The 19,319-nt window shown below is 40.0% G+C and overlaps 1 protein-coding gene across 8 annotated transcripts in view; it reads left to right on the plus strand.

The window, feature by feature from the left end:
• Positions 1 to 3,460: 3,460 nt before the first annotated feature.
• ART3 (ADP-ribosyltransferase 3) overlaps positions 3,461 to 19,319 on the plus strand; it is a 30,584-nt gene continuing 14,725 nt past the window's right edge. For 2 of the 8 annotated variants that reach the window (XM_005856645.2, XM_014537929.1), the window contains exons 1-3: positions 4,218 to 4,607; positions 4,737 to 4,814; positions 11,725 to 12,442. In XM_005856645.2, the coding sequence (XP_005856707.1) occupies positions 4,563 to 4,607; positions 4,737 to 4,814; positions 11,725 to 12,442 (841 nt within the window). In that variant the 5' untranslated portion in view covers positions 4,218 to 4,562. Of the gene's footprint in view, positions 3,562 to 4,165; positions 4,188 to 4,215; positions 4,608 to 4,736; positions 4,815 to 11,724; positions 12,443 to 19,319 lie in introns of those variants that run through there. The other 6 variants (XM_005856646.2, XM_005856647.2, XM_005856649.2 and 3 more) reach the window with 6 other exon arrangements.

The raw sequence follows: 19,319 nt of genomic DNA on the forward strand, positions 1-19,319 counted from the left end.
CTAGTTGTAGAACTTCCACTCAGCCAGCCTTCCTGTGGTTCTGGATGATGTCCGTTCCGTCTTTTAGTTGTATTTTTGAAGTGGTTGTTCGAGGCAGCAAACTCCCGTGTTTACCTATGCCGCCATCTTGGTTTCTCTCTCTTCCACATTATTAAGTCCACTTATCATTTCCCCGTCCTGATCTTATTTGACCCATCAGAAGCATTTGACACTTTTGATCTTTTCTTTCTCTTGGAAATGTTTTCTTCACCTGACTTCTAGGACATCTGTTACACAGAGTCTTCCCTATTTTAGTCATTGACATCTTTATCCTTCTAGTTATTGAAGCTAAAAATCTTGGAATTATTCCTTACCTCTCTCTCTCTTGCAGCGCACATCCACTCTGTCAGTGCATCCTGCCGCTTCAATCTTAAAATTATATTCTGAATTTAAGTCCAAACATTTTTATTATGTAAGAAATTGGGGGTTAATGGGGGGATGAGGACACATTTGTAATACCTTAACCAATAAAGAAATTTAAAATAAATAAATAAATAAATAAAATTGTGAAAAAAAAGAAATTGGTACCACTATTGATCATTTCCATTTATTTTTTAATAAATCATCTTTTTGAAAATATATTAGCTTTTTAGAGCCCACAAATACTTTTCCTTACCATATTTGAAAATATGCTTAATTTAATCTTCAAAAGGAGTATTTTCTAACAAACTCAAAGGCAACCACACACACACATACCTGCCTCCTGCACACCCCCCACTGGGGATGTGCCCGCAACCAGGGTACATGCCCTTGATAGGAATCGAACTTGGGACCCTTCAGTCCGCAGGCCGACACTCTGTCCACTGAGCCAAACCAGTCAGGGCTAAAAGGAGTATTTTTTAACAAACTCAAAGGCAACCACACACACACATATACCCTCCTCACCTTTACTGCTACCGTCATTGTTTGAGCCACCACAATTTCTACTAGCATTATTATAATAACCTGTAAACTGGTCTTCCTACTTTTACCCTACAGATTATTCTCAGCATAACAGCCAGGATGATCCTCTTAAAAAAGAAGTCAGATCCTGCCATTCCTCTACTTGAACCTTATAATTTGCTCCCTTTCTCTTAGAATAAAATCCAATATTCTTCCAGTGGCCTGCAAGACATCTTACCAATACCCCTCTGACTATATCTCCTACTGTTCTTCTCTTACCTATTTGTTCCATCCATATTGGCCTGCTTGAATTCCCTCTGCCTGACCACTTTTCCACCACAGTGTTCATGGCTGATCTCCCCCATTTCTTTCTCTTTTTTAAAAATATATTTTATTGATTTTTTACAGAGAGGAAGGGAGAGAAATAGAGAGTTAGAAACATTGATGAGAGAGAAACATCAATCAGCTGCCTCCTGCACACCTCCTACTGGGGATGTGCCTGCAACCAAGGTACATGCCCTTGACTGGAATCGAACCTGGGACCTTTCAGTCTGCAGGCTGACGCTCTATCCACTGAGCCAAACCGGCCAGGGCTCCCCCATTTCTTTCAAGACTTTGCTCAAATGTAACATTTTCAGTGAGTTATTCCCTAACCATCCAATTTAAATTGCAAACTCTCCATGCACTCCTAATCTTCCTTGTACTACTATTTTTTAAAAGGAGTATTTACTATATTTTAACATACTTATGTAATTTACTTATTTATTTTAGTTGTTATTTGACTGTCTCCTCCCACGAGAATATAAATTTGACAAGGGCAAGATGTTTATTTTGTTCACTGTTATACCCCCAGTTCCTGGGAAAAACAGTGCTGGGAACATTGCGAGGACGCAAATATTTGTTGAATGAATGATATCAAGAGTTTTAAAATGGAAGAAAACAGGAATGGAACAAAGGCATATTGGGAATAAACAAGGCAAAACTTGCTTTGAACTTCACACAGTGTTTATTATGTTCTTTCTGGTGAACTCAGTCTTTTGGGTGATAGATGAATCTAGTAGATTTGAGAAGGCCGAAGATGGGGAAATCCCACCACCGCATTTCCTGTAGGCCCACATGCCTGGGACTTACAAGCAAGTCAGCATGAGCATAGGCCTGAAAACCTGTGCATACATTCTTTTTCCTTCTAACTAAACTCATTTTTAAAAAATGATACTATTTCTAGGATTTTATTTAGTGTATTTAATCTTTTAAATTGTTTAGCCAGTGAGGTGAGAAGAGGTTAGAGGTTTTGAAGAGTCTGAAGAGTAGAGATGAGATGGGTTTTTATAAAAGTGGATGCACTTTATGATCATTTAAAATGTTTCATTGAGTAATATATATGTGTATACACACACACACAGAAAAATACACATAAGTATATAGGTTAGTGAATTTTCATAAACTGAATATCAATGTAATCAATATCCAGAACCAAAAACAGAACCTAAGTAGCATCCCAGGTTCTTCCTTGTGCCTATTCTCTTCCAGTTACTACATCCCACTAAGAATAACCACTGTTCTGACATCTAAGACCATAGATGTGTTTGTCTGGTTTTGTACTCCATGTAAATTAAATCATGTAGTGTATGCACATGTGTGTCTTTTAATCATAATTTTGTTTATGAGATTTATCCACATTGGTTATGTGTCATTAGAGGTTATTACTTTTAATATTATTTAAAAAATCCATTGTATAATATACCACAATTTATCCATTCTACTTTTGATAGGTGTTTGGATGACTTACAGTTTGGGGCTGTTATGAATAGAGCTACTATCTAATACATTCGATTAATGTATTTTGATGTATATATGCATGAATTTCCTAGGACACTCACATTTTTTTTATCCAGTCAGTGAACTCTGAGTATTCTTCAGCATGTTGTCAATATATTCACTATGTGTACTTCACTCAGATGAGAGTTACAGTTACAGGTATTGTTTCCAAATCCTTCCCTTCTTAGTGCTGTCACTAGACTTTGTCTATACTTAAGATTCTTAACATGTATTCTGATTAAGTATACATATTCATATCTTTTATTAGATTGTGAATGCTTCTCAGTACTTTGTTTTGCTTGCTTGTGTATCCCAGCATCTGGCACAGTACCTGAAATGCAGAAAGCTGGTTGAATGAATGGTGATAACCATCGTCATTGCCAGCAGTTAACACAGCAAGTCCCCTTAGTTATGTGAACCATCTAGCTCGGGTAAAGTCTTGCTTTAGTTTGACATCTCAGGGTCAAAGGGTTAGGAATGGGAAGTGATCACTCTCTGAGAAGCCCAACACTAAGGGCTCAGAACTGAACACGCTGTGTGGTTAGAGGGAATTGCTGTGGCTTTACAAGCCTCTTGGAGATTTCATGTGTTAACAGCAGTGATTCCAAGGGATAGTGTGGGGGCCAGATATAAATAGCAGAACACAAATGGGGTAATGTGCCACTGCCAAGCTACTGCTGGGGGTGTTTATAAAAAGAAAAGCATTCCCTTCTCAGCTCTCACTGTCAACAACCTCCCATTCTGAAGACACGCTCACAACAGAGAGTGGGGAAACAGTTTGAGACCTAGCATCATTTAAATCTCCACAAGCAGAAAAGCCAGGTAAACATTTTTACTTATTTACACTCAGACTACAGCAGTGAAGAATTTAAAACAAAAACAAAACCTGGTTTCCTAGCTTTCTTGGCATATACTGCTTTGTGACAGTTATTTGCCAAGTCTTATAGACCGAATCTTTTTTGGAAAGGGAAGTTTAACACAAAAGTAGCATGTTTGATATTATATTTTAATATCTTTAGTGAAACAGATAGCTCCTAAATAAAGGCAGGGACCTAGGGCCAAAGGGAAGACTATCTTCTTTTCTCTGCCTTCATCCCCATATTCAGATGCCAGGATATGGTGATGGGTACATAAAATAGAGACTTTAGTTCAGTTTCTGTAATGTTAAGTGTATTGTAAGTATGTGGAAGGAACTGTAGACCACCTTTAATGGATCATTTATTGACTCTGGGACAGCTTCCGCCCTTAGGGCCACTTGCCCTCCTACTTACCCCTTTAGTCTTGTAAACACTGTGATGAATATTGGGCATTCAGCCAGCAGAGTTGTATAATCTTATTAGAATTGCTGCCTACCCAGTTCCTTCTTATTCTCATTCCTGCCTTCAGAAAGTTATGCAAGACACTTTATCCGTGGGCTTCTCTTGAATGTGAATATTGGGGAGAAGAAGGTACCCTTGGATAACCTTCTGCTTTGTACCACTACTGGCTTCATCATCTCCATTATCCCCAAATGGGGGTGACTTGATTTGCAAAGAGGATAGAAGAGTGGATGATGTGCATGGTCTCTAACTCCTGTGGAGAATTCTTAGAAACTGGGAGTTGGGAGACCAATTTTGAAACGTTTTTGTTTTTGTTTTAGTTGGTGTTAATTTCCTGAGTATGCTGAGGAGAGATGTATGATAGCAAGAAAATATGAGCACCAGTGACTATGGTGGGAGAGACCACATATCTAGAGAAGAATGGAAATGGATAGATTTAATCTTGAGCAAATTGCTGAAGTTCTCTGAGTTTTTGTTTCCTCATCTGTAGAATGCGGGTGTTAGATGAACAGACAAAATCCAGGCCCTTCCAGCCATTGGAATTTATTGGTAATCACTTCCTGACCATCATGATACCTACTTCCACCCAAATGAAAATATGTATAGTGGATAGTGCTCTACTTCGGTAAGTCTCTTTTTTTAAAGTCTATTAATTTGGAATTTCTTCATTTTATTTAGAAGAGAAAAATGAAGACAGGACATTTTAAAATGGTCACCATGCTGCTGTCAGCTGTGATTCTAATGAATATCTTCCAGGTAATGTTGGAAATGGGAAGTACGTGGTCATTGGGCTAGGAACTCTTGATATAACATTACCTAAGGCATCTGTGTGGTTCATAATGGAAATGAGAGCAGATAGAATATATAAGTCAGTTTTTCAAGAAGCTTTCATATTTTCATTTTACACACTTGATACATGTTAATTATAGAGGTTTAAAAAAATTAAAATTAAGCAAAAAGAGGAGAATAAAAATCATCCACAACCTCTCTACTCAGAGGGGAAAGACTCTTAATTTGTTGGTGTATAGTCTTGACTTCTCTCTCTCTCTCTCTCTTTCTCTCTCTCTCTCTCTTTAATTTAAAAAATGGGTTCATACAATGCATATGTTTTTTGCCTTTTTAAGTTAATACTGTGCTATAAATGTCTCTCTGGATCACTAAATATTCTGGAAATGTGTATTTTTTTCAAATAAGATGACACTGCAGTATTTGGTTACATGTTTTCTGTTAAATTACTATATAATGACCATTTTCTCATATGCACTATTTTTTTTCTGGTAGAACTTTTATCATTTTATTTTTTGAAGTTGAATCTTTACACATTCTGTAACATATTTTTAAAATATTTTTATTGATTTCAGAGAGGAAGGGAGAGGGAGAGAGAGAGAGAAACATCAGTGATGAGAGAAAAATCACTGATTGGCTGCCTCTTGCACGCCCCCTACTGGGGATTGAGCCCTCAATCCGGGCATGTGTCCTTGACTGGAATCGAACCCGGGACCCTTCAGTCCCCAGGCCGATGCTCTATCCACCGAGCTAAACCAGCTAGGGCTCTATAACATATTTTTATGTAAAATTTGAGCCAGGTATCTCACTTAATCCCCTCCCCCCACATTGTTAGCTGTCATATCACCACTGATTATTTGTCCATTGACTTGAGGTACCTCCTTTAAAATATCTTGAATTCTTAAAAAATTATCTATTTTTTAATTTAATATTCTGATCCATTGTCTATAGAACAATTATGTATTCTGTTGCCTGTACTGTAGTGTGATTTTTAATTGAGATATAATTCACATATAAAAATTCGCAATTCAGTGGTTTTCGTAGATTCACCATGTTGTGCATAGTTTCACTATTGTCTCATTATAGACCTTCCATCAACCTAAAGAGAAGCCCTATGGCTATTAGCAGTCAGTTCCAATTCCTGCTTCCCTGCATCCCCTGGCTATCCCACCTGTCTGCTTTCTGTGTCTATGAATTTGCCTATTCTTGACATTCTGGACATTTCATCTGAATGGAATCAAGCAATGCCCATCCTTTTGTATGGCCTCTTTCATTGAGCATAATGTTTTTAAGGTTCATCTATGTTGTAGCATATGTTAGTACTGCATTCTTCTCATAGCTGAATAATATTCCATTGTATGGTTATTCCACACTTTGTTTATCCATGAATCAATTTATGGACATTTGAGTTGTTCCTACTTTTTGTTCCTATGAATGAGTACTGCTGCTATGAACTTTCATGTATGTGTTTTTGTGTGAACATACATTTTTAATTATCTTGTGTATATACCTAGGAGTAGCATTGCTGGGTCATATGGTAACTCTGTGTAACATTTTGAGGAACTGCTTAACTGTTTCCCACAGTGGCTGCATCTTACATTCCCATCAGCAGTGTATGAGGCTTCAATTTCTCTACATCCTTGCCAACACTTAATTTCCTTTATTTCTTATTAAAATAGCCACCCTAAATTATATGAAGTAGTATCTCATTGTGGTTTTGATTTACATTTTTAATATTCTTTTGCAACAAAAGTTTAAAGTGTTTTTCTATGCATTTCTATAATTTCTGAACACTTAGATCATTTCTACATTTTTGTAATAAATTTTTGGTAATTTCATTTCATCGGTATTGGCCTTTGTTTCAATTGATAAATCAGAGGAAGAAAATATATAACCAGTGTGTTCACCTCGCCTTTTGTACCTGTCCCTTTAATGTCCATCCAGTGGTCCCTGAACAGTGGTGGCATTTGTGAACTTTTTCACTGTTCCAGGCACTCACTGTACAGAACACACAATCAACTGTGGCCTTGATCCAGAAAGACTTGATGTCTAAAATTAGACTGGTGGAGACTGGTTAGAGGCATAGAACAGACAAGAACACATTGGATCAACTCTGATGTGATACCGAGGAATGTGGGAGGTGGTAGTTTCAGGGTATGATGTCTTGTAATATGTTGAAGTCTTAAAGATAAATCAGGCATTGGTGCCCAGGATATCCTCTGGTACATTCTGTGCTGCAGAGGAAAGTGAATTTCTTGGCTAGGAGACAGCAGTGATTTAGTCTCCTGAAGCTCAAATTCCCACTTCAAGAAACTGACCTACAGACCAGGAGTACAGGGGGTTTTCACAGAAGAATATTCTGTGGCCGGTAATCAAGAAAAATAGTTTCTGCCCTGACTGGTTTGGCTTAGTGGATAGAGCGTCGGCCTGTGGACTGAAAGGTCCCAGGTTCAATTCCGGTCAAGGGCATGTACCTTGGTTGCGGGCACATCCCCAGTAGGAGGTGTGCAGGAGGCAGCTGATCGATGTTTCTCTCTCATCGATGTTTCTAACTCTCTATCTCTCTCCTTTCCTCTCTGTAAAAAATCAATAAAATATATTTTTTTAAAAAAAGAAAAAGAAAAGTAGTTTCTGATGCCGGTATAATTGCTTCATTTGTAAAATGATGTTATGAATTGACCTTTCAACCTTTCATATGGGTTGTTATGAGAACAAAATTAAACCCTTTTAGAAGTGCTACATAAATTCCAATGGTCTTCATCACTGGAAATAACATTTTAATTAAGGGGACAGACTCTGGAACTAGATTGCTCAGGTTCAAATTTCAGTTCCAGACAAGTTACTCAATCTGTGTCTATAAAGTCTCCAACTAAGATCTCCAACTGAGAGTATAGCTTATGCAACCAGTGTGCCATAAAAGTAGTATAGAATAGTGGAAAGAGAGAATGATGTGGAGGGCATTATCCTTTCATTTGTAGAAACCCTTAAATGGTATCCTTGGGCAGATTTGCTCATCCTATTTTTTTAAATAAATCTTTATTGTTCAGATTATTATAGTTGTTCCTCTTTTTCACCCTATAGCTCCCCTCCACCCGGTTCCCACCCCATGCCCTTACCACCACCCCCACTGTCCTCGTCCATAGGTGTACGATTTTTGTCCAGTCTCTTCCCGCACCCCCCAAACTCCCTTCCCCTGAGAATTGTCAGTCCATTCCCTTTCTATGCCCCTGATTCTATTATATTCACCAGTTTATTCTGTTCATCAGATTTTTTATTCACTTGATTTTTAGATTCACTTGTTGATAGATATGTATTGGTTGTCACTTAGTTGTTCATAATTTTTATCTTTACCTTTTTCTTCTTCCTCTTCTTAAAGAATACCCTTCAGCATTTCATATAATACTGGTTTGGTGGTGATGAACTCCTTTAACTTTTTCTTATCTGTGAAGCTCTTTATCTGACCTTCAATTCTAAATGATAGCTTTGCTGGGTAGAGTAATCTTGGTTGTAGGTTCTTGGTATTCATCACTTTGAATATTTCTTGCCACTCCCTTCTGGCCTGCATAGTTTCTGTTGAGAAATCAGCTGACAGTTGTATGGGTATTCCCTTGTAGGTAACTAACTGTTTTTCTCTTGCTGCTTTTAAGATTCTCTCTTTGTCTTTTGCCCTTGGCATTTTAATTATGATATGTCTTGGTGTGGTCCTCTTTGGATTCCTTTTGTTTGGGGTTCTCTGCACTTCCTGGACTTGTAAGTCTATTTCTTTCACCAGGTAGGGGAAGTTTTCTGTCATTATTTCTTCAAATAGGTTTTCAATATCTTGTTCTCTCTCTTCTTCTGGCACCCCCATAATTCAGGTATGCCTGAAGTTGTCCCAGAAGCTCCTTACACTATCTTCGTATTTTTGGATTCTTTTTTCTTTTTGCTTTTCCGGTTGGGTGTTTTTTGCTTCTTCGTATTTCAAATCTTTGACTTGATTCTTGGGATCCTCTAGTCTGCTGTTGGATCTCTGTATATTCTTCTTTATTTCAGTCAGTGTATGCTTAATTCTAATTGGTCCTTTTTCATATCCTTGAGGGTCTCACTAAATTTCTCAGAGGTTTCTAGAAGATTCTTGAGTAACCTTATAACCATGATTTTGAACTCTATATGCAGTAGTTTGCTTTCCTCCATTTCTTTCATTTGTGACATGTTTCTTTGTCTCCAAATTTTGGCTGCTTCCCTGTGTTGATAGAGGGGCTTTGTGTGCTAGGTGTCTTATAGGGCCGAGTGGCTCAGCCTCCCTAATTACCTGAGGTGGACAGTCTTGGGGCTCCCCTTTGTGGGCTGTGTGCACAGTCTTGTTGTAGTTAAGCCTTGATTGCTGTTGGTATCACTGGGAGGAATTGATCTCCAGGCCATTTTGCTGTGAGGACCAGTTGTGTCTACAATGGGAGAACTTCTGTGCTGGAGACACCCTTATGGGACAGGACTTGCTTCAGTGGGGCTTTGGCGCTCACTGAGTCTGCCCCCTGAGTGTGTCTCTTATGGATGTGAAGAGTTGTACTCTGGTATGGTCTCACTCTGACCACTGGGTACACTGGCTCTTGGATCTCCAAGGCAGTGCAAAGTCAGCCACTGTCCGAGGCCACCCAGCAGGAGCTGCAGAGAGATCTCCAGATCCCTCCTCTTTGTTTGGGGTTTGGAGGTGCCCAGATGAGGCCCAGCTGTGAAGCAGTGCAGGCTTCTGCCAAGCCTTGGGCCTTCTTTTGGAAGCTCTAGGGCTCTCTGACCCAGCTGCAGTTTGTTAGGTTTTAGATTGCAAGAGGCCAGGCCATTCATATGCAAAAGCCTCTGCGCACAGCTTGAGTGGGGTTGTAAATTGGGTGGGGTGGGGTCTCAGGGAATCACCAGGGCAGAGCAAACAGCAATGGCTGCCTGTCAGCCCTGCCCCGAAGAGGTCCCCGGGTCTCTGTGTCCCTCAGCACCATGCAGGAACAATAATCACTGCAAGCACCTCTGAGAGAAAGCCACCCTCATATTCCGGCCTGATGCCAGAAAGTCCAGTTTCTCCCCATATGAGTCTGGGTCCCCAGAGTCTCGCCCGGAATGAGTTCAGAGCAGTCAGAAGCTTGTATCTCCCTCCGATTGAAAAAGACAACAGCACATCCAGTTGCCAGCCTGTTTCCGTGCGCGCCTCCGTACCTCCGCACCTCCTCCCAGTCTCAGTGTGCTTTTCTCTTTTCTTCTAGTTGTATAACTTCCACTCAGCCAGCCTTCCCGTGGTTCTGGATGATATCCATTTTGTCTTTTAGTTGTAGTTTTGATTTGGTTGTGCAAGGCAGCAAGTTCAGGTGTTTACCTATGCCGCATCTTGGTTCTCTTCTACAGCATTCGCTCATCCTATTTTTTGATCAGTAGGTCAGAGTACAGGGTTTTATTTCATTCACTTCAATGTGTAGATGCTTGGACTTCAAAATAAATATAGTGCATATCCTATTCTTGATTAATTTACAGTATAATAAATATATTTTTATAATGAAATAATTAAAAATAATCACAGTTTGTTGAAGGCTTGACATGTGTCAGGCATGGAGCTAAGACTTTGCATTTATTCATTATATCACTTAATCCTTACAAAAGAATTACAATTAACACATGTTTCCTTACATTAGCCTCATGTTTAGATGAAAAGATTGAAGCTCAGAAATGCCAAATAACTTTCCCATACTTAATTAGTACCTCGTTAGTAACAGAAATGGAATTTAAACCCACACCTTTCTGACCCTAAGCTAGTGTTAATTACATTACACCACCCTGTTTCTCCTATGTATCATTTAAAGTTGAATTAGGCCTTTTTTCAGTTATACATAACAGAAACAATGCAAACGTGCTCAAGCATATAGGGCATTTGTTGCTTCTTATGATTAAGGTAAAATACAGTCTTCAGGTAGCTAGACCCAGGGCCTTAAATAATGTTATCCGGGCTTCATCCCTTTCTTTCCACCTCAGCTCTGCAAGCCTTTTTTTATTGGTTTTATTTACAGACAGGATTTTCCATGGAACTAAAAGGATAACTATTGGCTTCCCCAAGTCAATATTATCCTTACAGCTTGTGATTGTAGAGAAAGAAAGAGTGCTCTGGTTTTTAAGCCTGATTTATTGCTTATTACTGTGGCTGAAGGTGCTGAATCAGTCCTACCCAAACCACATGGATAAGGGAGTGTCCTAAAAAGAAGAGGGGTGATATTTACCATTATGTATTTATCATATATAGTATTTCATGCATGATAATTTTATATTCACTCAACAGTTTTGAGGGGTTGAGGAAATTGGCTAAGAATATTTTCAAAGCCAGGATTGCCACCCATTTCTTCAACTTTATACTCATTGGTTTTTCCTCTGTACCACAAAGTTCAAATAAATGAGTTACAGGCATAATCATACCCATATCTTACCCACTAACATTTACTCTTTCACACAAATAGGTAATAGCTGAGAAAAGTTATTACTAGCAATGGAATATACTTTCTACATAAAAACATATCCAGCCCAGCCAGTGTGGCTCAGTAGTTGAGGGTTGACCTATGAACCAGGAGATCAAAGTTCAATTCCCCATCAGGGGACATGCACAGGTTGTGAGCTTGATCCCCAGTAGGGGGCGTGCAGGAGGCAGCCAATCAATGATTCTCTCTCATCTTTGATGTTTCTATTTCTCTCTCCCTCTCCCTTTCTTTCTGAAATCAATTTAAAAAAATTTTTTAAAGAAAAAAAAATCCAAATTTGGTTGTAAGCAAGGGATAGATTCTTGGCAGGGTATGAGAGTGTGGAGGTAGTAATGAGAGAAAAAGACACACCAAATATCTTGTTTCAAGAATATTAATCTCCTTTTCTTTTGAAGGTGAAGGCTAATATGTTAGACATGGCAGATAATGCATTTGATGACGAATACCAGAAATGTACTGACAGGATGGAAATCAAATATGTTCCCCAACTGCTCAAGGAAGAAAAAGCAAGCCATCAGCTTTTTGAGGATGTGTGGGAAAATGCAAAAGCCAAATGGGAAGCTCGGAAGACTCATCTCTCTCTCCCTATGAGTTTTAAGGATAACCATGGAATAGCCCTGATGGCATATATTTCTGAAGCTCAAGAGCAAACTTCCTTTTACCATCTGTTCAATGAAGCTGTGAAGATGGCTGGCCAATCTCGAAAAGATTATATCTATGGCTTCCAATTCAAAGCTTTTCATTTTTACCTGACCAAAGCCCTGCAATTGCTGAGAAGACCTTGTGAGGATAGCTACAAAAATGTGGTGTATAGCATAAGCCAGGGTACTTCGTTTACCTTTGGAGGGCTAAACCAAGCCAGATTGGGCCATTTCACCTTGGCACATTCAGCCAAACCTCAAGCAGCAAGTGATCAACACATTCTGTTAACCATTCACACATGCTTTGGAGTTGCCATTGGAAAATTTTTTGATAAAGAAAATGAAAGTGGAAGAATTATTATAATACCTCTGAATGAGATTTTTTATGTGTCACAGGATGGGGCTAGCAATAATCTTATCCTTCGAAGCACAAACAAGACCTGCAGCCATTACGAGTGTGCATTTCTAGGAGGTATGAGTCTCTGTTCTGTCTGTGCTTGTCTGGGAGGGGATGAGAAGCATTCTTAGGACCAGGGAGAGATTAGGGAGGAAATTTTTTAAGAGGTGTTTGAAAGAAGAAATGACATTGGTGGTCTCTAGTCAAGCTCTTTTCATACTGTTAGTTTCAACCCCCCAACTCCCCCCAAAAATTAGTTTTATCAAACTAATACATTTGCAGTATTATTGAAAGTTAAAAAAATAAAATAGTACTATGAGGCCCTCATTTTCAAACAGGAGCAGTGTGCCCTTCAGGGTCATTTGGCAAAGGCTGGAAACGTTTTTAGTTGTCACACTATCCCTAGTTGCTACTACTATCTACTGAGTAGAGTCCAAGGACACACTAAACTGCATTGAACAGCCCCCCACAACAAAGAAGTACCTGGGCCAAAATACTACTATAAGGCTTACAATGAAAAGTAGCAGCCCCCTTCCCACCCATTCCCATTCCCATTTGCCACTCCTTGGAGGCCTCCATTTCTTTTGTGTTTTAGCTATTTTTTTTCAGGTACTTATTGTCATGGTTCTAAGTAAATAAAATGCTTCAGCATGTTAATTCTTGATTTTTATCTGTTCACTTCACAGTATAGAGAATGAATATTTAGCTCTCATATTCCATACATTAGTTAGGAATTCTTTATTGTATTCATCTTTAACAGAGAACCTACCTGATAGCTCTCTTTTAATAAGAAGTCTAGAGTAGGCTGTCCAGAGTTGGTACAGTGTCTTAACTATTTCATCAGTAACTTAGGCTCTTTCTATTCCCCCAATCTTAGCACGTTGGTTTGTTGATTCATATTTACAGTGTGACTGTTGTAACTGTAGACATCCATTCATATTCAAGACAAAACGAAGGGGAAGAGGGATGGCAGCCAAATCTGCCTATTTAATCAGGAATGTAAACATTTTCCCAGAAACTCTTAGATTTCTGATTATCATTGACTGTAACAGCCACTTATAAGAAAAGTTTGGAAAGGGGGTAATTAGCATTTCCAGCCTCTATACTACAGGGAGGTAAGGGAGAAGGGAATTAGAAATAGCTGGTAGGTCAGTAAACTGAAAGTTTCTGATAATCACCACCTTCATCTTCAGTATCTGTGCATTTCCCTTTTCCCATTCTCTCTGTGTAGTAAAGACTGGTACCTTTTTAAGTACCTCTTTACCCTAGGGTTATTAGTAGTATAATTTTTTTTGTTTCCTTAGTTTTTTATATCCCATCAATAGTTTACCTCCAAATCCTTAGAAATATAAGTCTCTTCTTAATACATTCAGATACTCTCTATTTTTCTTTCTTTTCTGAATATACTTCTTCTGTATTCCCCCATCATCCTGCTATATGCTGTGCTCTCTAGGCTTGTTGAATATCCTGACATCTCTCTTTACTACTATTCTGAGACTTTCTTTTGCTTCTCCCCTATGAAGAACCCCCTTCAGCAGTTCTCAACCTGTGGGTCGCGAACAATGAAAATACATCCTGCATATCAGATATTTACATTATGATTCATAACAGTAGCAAAATTACAGTTATGAAGTAGCAACGAAAATAATTTTATGGTTGGGGGTCACCACAACATGAGGAACTGTATTAAAGGGTCACGGCATTAGGAAGGTTGAGAACCACTGTGGCCTATATCTTGGATTTCTTCTTCTTCCTTGAATCCTCCTTTGTTTAGTGGGGTAAGGGTTCTCTGGAAATTTTCTGAGAAAAGGGACATTGAGGCAAATGTTCTAAGACTGCATGTCTGAAAAATCTACCTTTAGGCTTGAATAAAAGTATGTGTATATTGGTATTTCTGTTTCAGAAATTGTTTTCCTGGGAATTTTAAAGATCTTCCTCCATTGGCTTCTAGTTTCTGGTGCTGCTATTGAAAAGTATGAAGCCATTCTGAGTACTAAATCTGAATGAGACCTGCTTTTTTTCTCTGGAAGGTTTTATGATGTTTTCTATATCCATAACATTCTGAAATTTTATGATGTTGTGCCTTGGTGTATGTGAGTAAAGGGTTAACAAAACTCTTCCTACTTTTTTCTATGAAAATGGCCTCCAGTTGATCTTCTAGCACTTTTTCTCTGAAATCTACTAAAGGTGGAAATGACTAATGGTAAACTGCCTAATTGTAAACATAATCTTATCTGCTGGGATTATGAATGAACTGTAAATACTTTGGGGAAAGCTATAGTATTGGGCATTCCTGAATGTATTGTGACATTCCCAGGTGTTCTTGCTGAGTTGTGGAAGTACATTCATAGACTGGTATAGGAGATACTGTGTTCTGTGACAGATCTGTGGCATGAGACTACGAAGTTAGGATAGTTCCTGCACCCATTTGTGTACTCTTGCTTCCTTGTAACTGAGCATCATTCTGGGGGCTAATCGCCCTGGACTTCTGTAAGGACTTGCATTGAAGAGATGTATATCATGATGTCCTATTGCTAAACAGTATGCCATGTTCCCTGCCTTGCGTTCTTCTGCAAAGCTGGTGAGGTGATGGCCTTTTGGGGTCTTATGAGTGTGATTATTTTTCTGAACCCAAAACCATGGCTGCTGGTCATGCAGAGTATTGCAGTAGGACCTCAGAAGTGGGATGGACATTTGGATTTGACTCCACGTGACCAAGGCACTATGAGATAAAAAAGAATAGTATGGGGAAGTGCCAATGAGACATCTTGCCTGGTTGGAGGGCTGATCCACTTATGATTTAATGGCAGAAGCTATGTAGCCATTGAGGTGCCTGGGACACAAAATTTAAGGAGATCCTCAGTTTGAGGGTCGTACACTTGCAGCATCTGCATTTGCATGACCCTAAAAGTGAGTGTCTCTTAAAGTTTGCACTCGGCATCTCATTTGCCTCACCCTAGTCCTGGCCCTTAGTTGCAAGTAAATGAGACTAGTTGTTCACCTGGAAGGGCAGATGGTGATTGGATTGAGTAAATTTGTGTAGAAAGGAAAGATGCTCATTCTCCTTATCAACCTTACATTAGACCTGACCAAAAACCAAGTAGGTTGAAGACAGCTCATACCAGCTTATGGGAACTGATTGTGGGCATATATGTCTTCCCATTTCCTCATACATCACAGTAGCTTGAAATTGGCCATGGTTGAGAGTTATACCATAGAAATCAGCAAATACTACAAATCAGGACCCCCTTACCCCCACTGCAGAACTTCTTCAACTTTACCAGCACATCACAGCCAGAAATCCAGTTGCACCTGGGCTGTCAAAACAATGCCACTCTTGGTGCTCCTGATGCATTTAGCCACATGCCATTTGTAGAGGCATTGGTTCTACAGAAACCTTGGCTGCAGTAGCTACAGGCCAAATAAATCACTGGTATTTGGTTGATTAACAGAGGTGGGCAATGAAGCCCACAGAATCCATGTTTGTGAATGGGATTACGATGAATAAAAAGGGTGGAACCATTGGGTGGATTCAGAATGAGCCGGAGCTCAGACCTGCATGGGCTAGTGGGTTATGATCCCCATGTGAGGAAGGGGAAAGTGGAGGGCACACCTCTGTGGGCCAGCCCACAAGATCAGGCAGAGGCTACACAGCAGGTTAATGTTCAAACCAGCCACAAGGGGAGACCTTTGTGGAGGCTCACATGTACTATTTGGAGAGCTCTGACAAAGTCAGGCCACTGCACTTGACTGTGTTGATTTAATTCCAAACTGAAGTCTAACCAATGTCTTCTGCTGCCATCTAGAGATAACTAATGGGAACCTAGGCTCAAATCTAGATCATTGAAGCTAAGCTTTTTGAAACACTGTGAAGGACAATAACCAGAGCTTTTGTTTGTTTGTTAGTAATCCTCACCCAAGGATATTTTTTCCATTGATTTTTAGAGAGAGTGGAAGGGAAGGAGGGAGGGAGGGAGGGAGAGAGAGAGAGAGAGAGGAGAGAGAAACATCGATGTGAGAGAGACACGTACGTTGGGTTGATTGCCTCCTGCATGGACCCTGACCCAGGGCAGGGGTTGGAGAGTGCAACAGAGGTATGTGCCCTTGACTGGAATTGAACCCAAGACCCTTTAGTCCGCAGGCCAACGCTCTAACCACGGAGCCAAACCAGCTAGGACACCAGAGCTTTCTTAGAAATAAACCAGGAGGATATAATCAGAACCTTGTTCCATTTTGACTAACTATAATTTTGAATGAAAAAAGACAATATTTCTAAAAGGAATTAAAAAGTTATACTGTACTAAATTTAGTGCTAACATAGTCCTGTGTTATTGTTCTGAACTTGCTTATGATTTCCAAGATAAAAATGTGTTGTGGGCCTTACAGAAACTAGTTAGCTAAAAAATAAATAAAATTAAAAAAAAATTAGTTCTGTTGGTTAGGAAGAGGGGAGAATGAGAATCATCACAGGTTAATTTTCTATACCAGCGGTTGCCAACCTTTCAGACCTCACAGACCACCAGTAGTCTGCGGAACACCAGTTGGCGACCACTGCTCCAAAGGTTTCCTTAAACCAGCGGTCACCAACCTTTCAGACCTCATGGACCACCAGTGGTCTGAGGACCACCGGTTGGTGACCACTGTTCTATACTGTTCTTCTAGAATATTGATAAAGGTGGAGTGTCAGCTGTGTAATTAGGCTACATTCTTTATCATTAAACATGACGCAGCTTGCTTCCCCAGAGTGAGCAAGAGAAAGCAGGAAACAGTGCCAGCAAATCAGTCTTTTGCAACCTAACCAGGGAAGTGACATCTCAAGAGGAGAGGATTACATAAGGGTGTGAATATCAGGAGACAGGATCTTTGGGAGCCATAATCCCAGCCCATTATAGTCTGTCACCTCCCCCAGGGAATGATCCAAATCAGCTCTCCTTTTCATAATGATGAGTTTTATAGTGACTTCTGCAGACAGAGGAGAGTAGCTACATAACCACTGGAAGCAAAATCAGCTACCAGTTTCATATACTGGTGTTTTTTATCTAATTAATATGATCAGTCTGTTTAACTGAGGTCATATGAAATATATGTCCATTTATATAAAATAAAAGCTGGTATTTTATGAATATCTATCCACATGAGTCAGAACAAGCACACCCATGCAAAAAGGAGAGGAATATATTCTTCCTCCAATTCCTCTCATTCTCCAGCTTCTAATTTGTTGGTGTTTGGGAACTCAGTCAAGACAGAGGTTATCAAGATTATAGGCAACTTGTAAATAGCTGAAGACAGCCAGACCTGTCAGTCCTATAGAGATCTTCATTGGGGAGGCTGGTAGAATTTTTCATTTGAAGTCCTGGTCCTTTATAACGATTCCCTTACTGTAGTAGATTATAGACAATGGAGGCACATGCTTGATTTGCTTTGTTGGTCTCCAGAGGCTTTTCTTTATAAGGAGTCACTTCATATGAGTATATTTGTGTGTAACATAAAGGTTGAGTTCATGAGTTGTATTTGTTGCATTTATTTCCACAGAGAGGACTGCATTGGCTTTATCTTTAGTAATTCAATCCTGGGTGTCTCAATGGCCTGATCATACAGCTAGGGCAGTAGTGTTGGCACATGAGTGTACATAAACGTAGATGTTCTCCTTGCCTGGGTCATCATTTGAAGTTCAGCTCTTAATGTAGAGCATCCAAGGCAATGAACAAGTTACCATCATTATAATGGGCTAGAGGCCTGGTGCACGAAATTCATGCACTGGGGGGGATGTCCCTCAGCCCAGCCTGCACCCTCTCCAATCTGGGACCCCTTGGGGGATGTCCGACTGCTGGTTTAGGCCCAATCCCACAGGGTTGCCCCCAACTGTCCTCCCCTGCCAGCCTAGTCACCCCTAACTGCCCTCCCTTGCCAGCCTGGTCACTCCTAACTGCCCTCCTCTGCAGGCCTGGCCCTCCCCCCGAAACTGTCCTTACTCCCCTGCAGGCCCAGTTGCCCCCAACTGCCCTCCCCTGCTGGCCTGGTCGCCCCCACCTGCCCTCCCCTGCCAGCCATCTTGTGGCAGCCATCTTGTGACCACATGGGGGCGGCCACCTTTGACCACATGGGGGTGGCCATCTTGTGTGAGGGTGTGATGGTCAATTTGCATATTACCTCTTTATTATATAGGATGGATGCAGCCTCCTATTGGATTTGTCCAACATGGGGACAAGCTGTTTTGTTAGAGTACTGTGGTGTCTTTTCAGTTGTTAAGTCTTGTAGGTATGGCCCCCATTGAGTCAGTAGTTTGGGTAAAGTAGTAGGTAAGGCTTTTGTAATGGCTAATGCAGAGGTTTTCAGACTTTCTTTTTTTTTTAATTTTTATTGAATTTATTCTGGCGACCTCGGTGAATAAAATTATATAGGTTTCAGGTGTACAGTTCTATAATACATCATCTGTATATTGCATTGTGTATTTATCACCCCAAGTCAAGTCTCCTTCCATTCCTATTTATGCCCCCTTTATCCTCTTCTACCACCACCCAATCCCTTTTTTCTCTGGTAATCACCATACTGTTGTTTGTGTCTATGAGGGGTTGTTGGGAGTTTTTTGGCCCCCATTGAGTCAGTGGTTTGGGTAAAGTAGTAGGTAAGGCTTTTGTAATGGCTAATGCAGAGGTTTTCAGAATTTCTCAGTTCATGGTCCTTTCCTCAGTGTTATCATAATTTATTTCAGTGTCCCTAGGCTAAACGAAGTACCCCAAAGTTCCATTTACTAGGTAAAGTCAAACAACTCAATAAGCATTTATTTCCTAACATCTTAGTAGCTGTTTGAAAAAAGAATACACAGAAATTTTTTTTTAAATTTTCACGTTTGTTCCTCTTTTTCCCCCCCCTAACTCCCCTCCTCCCAGTTCCCGCCCCACCCTCCGCCCTCACTCCCCACCCACCGTCCTCATCCCTAGGTGCACGCTTT

This window comes from Myotis brandtii, unplaced genomic scaffold (genome assembly GCF_000412655.1).
Source record: "Myotis brandtii unplaced genomic scaffold, ASM41265v1 scaffold1038, whole genome shotgun sequence".
NCBI classification, from domain to species: domain Eukaryota; kingdom Metazoa; phylum Chordata; class Mammalia; order Chiroptera; family Vespertilionidae; genus Myotis; species Myotis brandtii.